Genomic DNA, 3,845 nt, shown 5'->3' on the forward strand with positions numbered 1-3,845 from the left:
TTATCAACCGATTGAATAATAATTAGAAAAGCGTTTATGGCCTAAGATCCAAGTACAAGGATAAAGAGGCTTTCGCTAATGAATCTGCAGATCCATTAAGAGCCCAAGAAATGTAAACAAAAAAACAAAATGCGAAGGATGATGTCGGAGGAGAAGCCAGAGAGTCGACGTCCGAGAAAACTCCAAAGAAGTCCGAAGATCTTCTTCCCGTGGTGATTGCTCTAACGAGCGTTTGAGAGTCCGTTCTAAGACAGATTTTGGTGAGCTTTAAACATTGTTCTATTTAGATGTTTTCTCGAATTAGAACTATCATTATTAACACATGTACCAACTTCTTTTAAGAACATTGGTGGCCTAATTTTCATTACAAACACCATTAAACACGACTGTTGACAAGTATATGCTGAAGTTATCGAGCAGAATGGATCTTATTGTTTTAAAATTTTCAATCCTTAGTATTTGAAACCAGTTTCTCAAACGAATGTAGAAAAAATCTTGTATGGTTCCGTACACGATAATGTATATCACATTCTCTGACAAAACCATGTTCAAGCATGCACTTTCAAAAGGTTGTGTATCATTCATACGATTTGACTTATAATCTTTTTTCAGAGCCCTAATTATCTATGTATCACATGAAAATTTAGCCTCAGACTATATTTTTAATAATGTTTATAACAAATTGTAGTCAAAAGTTAAACATCTTTATTTCTGTTTAATGTTAAAAATGTTGAAGCCTCTGAAAAATAGTACAAATTAAGTTGCACAAGAATCAATAAAAAAATTTAGGGAATCGTTAAACAAATAGAGGAATGCTTTTTCTTGCATTAATCAACTTCTCTCACAAAATCAAGATCTGCGAGGAAAACATTACAAGCTTTTTAATTTACAAATCCAATTAAACTCATGGAATCTATATCTCATTCAGGTTTCTTTCTTGTTAGACGAGTAAACCAGCTCGTAAAAACCCTAGATAGGCTTAAAAATAGAAGAAGAAAAAACTTAAAAAGAGAGAAGAGATGCTATTTTCTCGTAAGGAAGCTTCTGCTTCGTCAACCATCTTCTTCTGCATCTTCTTCAAATGGTTTACTAAAAATTTCATCGGATCATTGAGGTAAGGTTCTGGAAGACAAGTTCATCACAAGGAATGGTGAGACCCATATCGTGGTCAAATCCAAACTCTTCCTCAGCTCGTCTTAAGAGAGATTGGAACTCAGGGTGAGTCAAGAAGGAGACTGGGACAATGTATCTGCTTCTGTTATCTCCGACATAGACAGGAAAGTGCCCCTTTGGTACGTCTAGTGGGAGGAAATCTTCATCGTATTCTCCTCCATTCTTCTTTCCCAAGCTCGAGCATCTCTTTAGAATCTTCTTCAGCATTGCCGTCTGAGTTACTTTTGAAGATTTCTTCATTATGGCCATTTGTCTTTGGGTTATTGAGAGAGAAAAGCTTTTTGTTGTGTTTGAAAGGATAGAGAGAGTTGGGAAGGAGATGGGTATTGAGGAGTTGAGGTGCATATATTTATAAATAAAGATTTTGTATATGTATGTGGCTGTACATACTCTTGTGTGTGTAGAGAGAGAAGGATATGAAGACATGTGCATATGTTTAGAAGGAGAAGGTGGGAGCCAAAATGGCAAAGCCAGCTGTGGATTTAATTTCATTGTTGGTCCTCTTTGTGACATTGTGGCCCCTTCTGATCTCCTGGTCCTTACCAAGATACACCATATATATACATACTATATATCCTTATATATATTTCCTATCTCCCTTTTCTTTGCTTAAATATTCACTTCAAACACGTATGTATGACTACCTGAATTAATTAATCGGAAACAAAAAGAGAAATATTTTTTCTCAATACTCTAAGCTATGCCTATACGTGATACCCACCCTACTCCAACCTTCTAAATCAGTTAGTTTCATCTAGAGAGGGAATATATCTATACACTAGCTAAACTGAATCGTTTCACTATATATAATAATGGCCAAATTTATTATAGTTTATCCCTGTTGATCATTAGTAATAAACATTAAAATTCTGCATCACCTTTCTAATTATATTAACATACCAATAACTAAAAAAATAGTATAAATTATGACAACTTGACAATTTTTAATAAGAAGTTTGGTTTCTTTGGACCATAATTTTGATTCGGAGATATACAATGTGTAATGTTAGTTGCAGACTTGCAATGTCCAATGTAACTCTAATTTGCGCTTACTACATCTTCCAATGGCTAAGTGACTACCATCCCTGTTAATTTTATTATTTTGAAATATTTGATATATCTATATGTAATATTTAAGGAGGATGATAGACAGGCTGCAGGCATATAATATCAAATTTGCTCTGGGGAAGGCAAAAGAGTCGGAGAAGGTTGTTCTTGGGAATAAACATACGTATAAAGTTAGAAAACATATTCACTAAAAGAACCATAAAAGTATTCATAATCCATATTACATAAAAATATTTCACATGTACTAATGTAATGTAATATATCCCTCAAAAAAATATTAATGTGATATGTATGATATGAAAACATGTTATCATGTGCTACATGATACAACTTGCAAAATGTCAATGTAACCGATTATATTGTTGGCACTTATGATGATTTTTCACTCTTTATCAAAATATGATATACTAACTTTTTTTGTTTTGATAGAAATAAACTAAGAAGTTAGAAGTAATTTAAACGGTTACAGACTGTTAACTATATACTTGTTAAACAATTAATTAGAAACTGCTATAGTTGCTAGATAAACCACCTTATGTATACGAATACAATGTACATATTACTGACTACCCAAGTGTATACACATTTTACATTAGCCAATATTCTGGGCTGATTCTTAAAGAGAATAATATAAAAGACAAAAGATTCTCCTACCAAAAGTAAAATTTTGCGTTAGATTATGTAGTTCTGAATAAATAGAAATATTTGATAAAAAATAATAAATAGAATATATGTATCATCGAAGGCTAAAAATGTGAATGGCAGAAGAAAATGCACACCTATCTTCTCTTTCTCTTGAGAGGTGTCATCGATGAGCGTAACTCACGGACTTTGAAATGAGTAATGTACTGAAGAGTACAAAGCAGAAGAGTTTTTGGAGTTTTGTTAAATGTGATTCGAGAGAGTGTGCCTGTGACACTTTCAAACAAATTTCTTTTTCCTTTTATTTGCAGACACCCATGTGCATGCCTCTTTCATTGTAGTATATTTATTTTACTTTTCTTTTATTCTTTTTAATAATTGATTTTTTTTTCTTTTTTTAATTAAATTTCTGTTTTTTTTTTTGTCAAAAATTAAATTTCTGTTTTTCTGATCGTTTTTCTGATCGTTTTTCTTTTCCAACTATAGATTGCAGCTAATCCCTAGCCTTCCACCTTTTTCCGTTTCCTTTTTTTATAAATAAAATCTTTTAGAATACTCTGAAAAATGTGTCTTGGTATTTACAAACGAAAAAAGGAAAACTGTTTAGGACACACAAAAGATGAACGTAGGTCTCCCTTGAAGTTAGTTCACTTCAGAGCTTGATGTTGGAATTGCATCTCAAGTACAATTATGCCGACGTTGTCTAAACGGAAATATATTTTTTTTTGTTGCAAAAGGAACTTAATTTGGGTGGGGGTTCATTCACTGGTTAATGGTGGACTGTCTTCTTGTGGATGTTTTTCTAAATTCAACTGATTCGATTTGGATCCTAGTTCCGATTATTAGAAATCGGTTAAACCGGTAAGAAAATTATGCATGCATGTTTATAGTACTTACTTTTGAATATGAGTGTCGATCTTAAATCACTTCAAAAAATTTTTCTGAAACTTCAACTTTAAGTG

The 3,845-nt window shown here is 32.5% G+C and overlaps 1 protein-coding gene across 1 annotated transcript; it reads right to left on the bottom strand.

Annotated features, from left to right (window-relative positions):
* Positions 1 to 805: 805 nt before the first annotated feature.
* On the bottom strand, positions 806 to 1,715 carry LOC111207685 (auxin-responsive protein SAUR50). Its single transcript, XM_022705949.2, has one exon. It carries the CDS (start codon positions 1,684 to 1,686, stop codon positions 1,099 to 1,101), a length of 588 nt encoding a protein of 195 aa, XP_022561670.2. The 5' UTR covers positions 1,687 to 1,715; the 3' UTR covers positions 806 to 1,098.
* Positions 1,716 to 3,845: the final 2,130 nt, after the last annotated feature.

Source organism: Brassica napus, chromosome C7 (assembly GCF_020379485.1).
Source record: "Brassica napus cultivar Da-Ae chromosome C7, Da-Ae, whole genome shotgun sequence".
NCBI lineage: Eukaryota > Viridiplantae > Streptophyta > Magnoliopsida > Brassicales > Brassicaceae > Brassica > Brassica napus.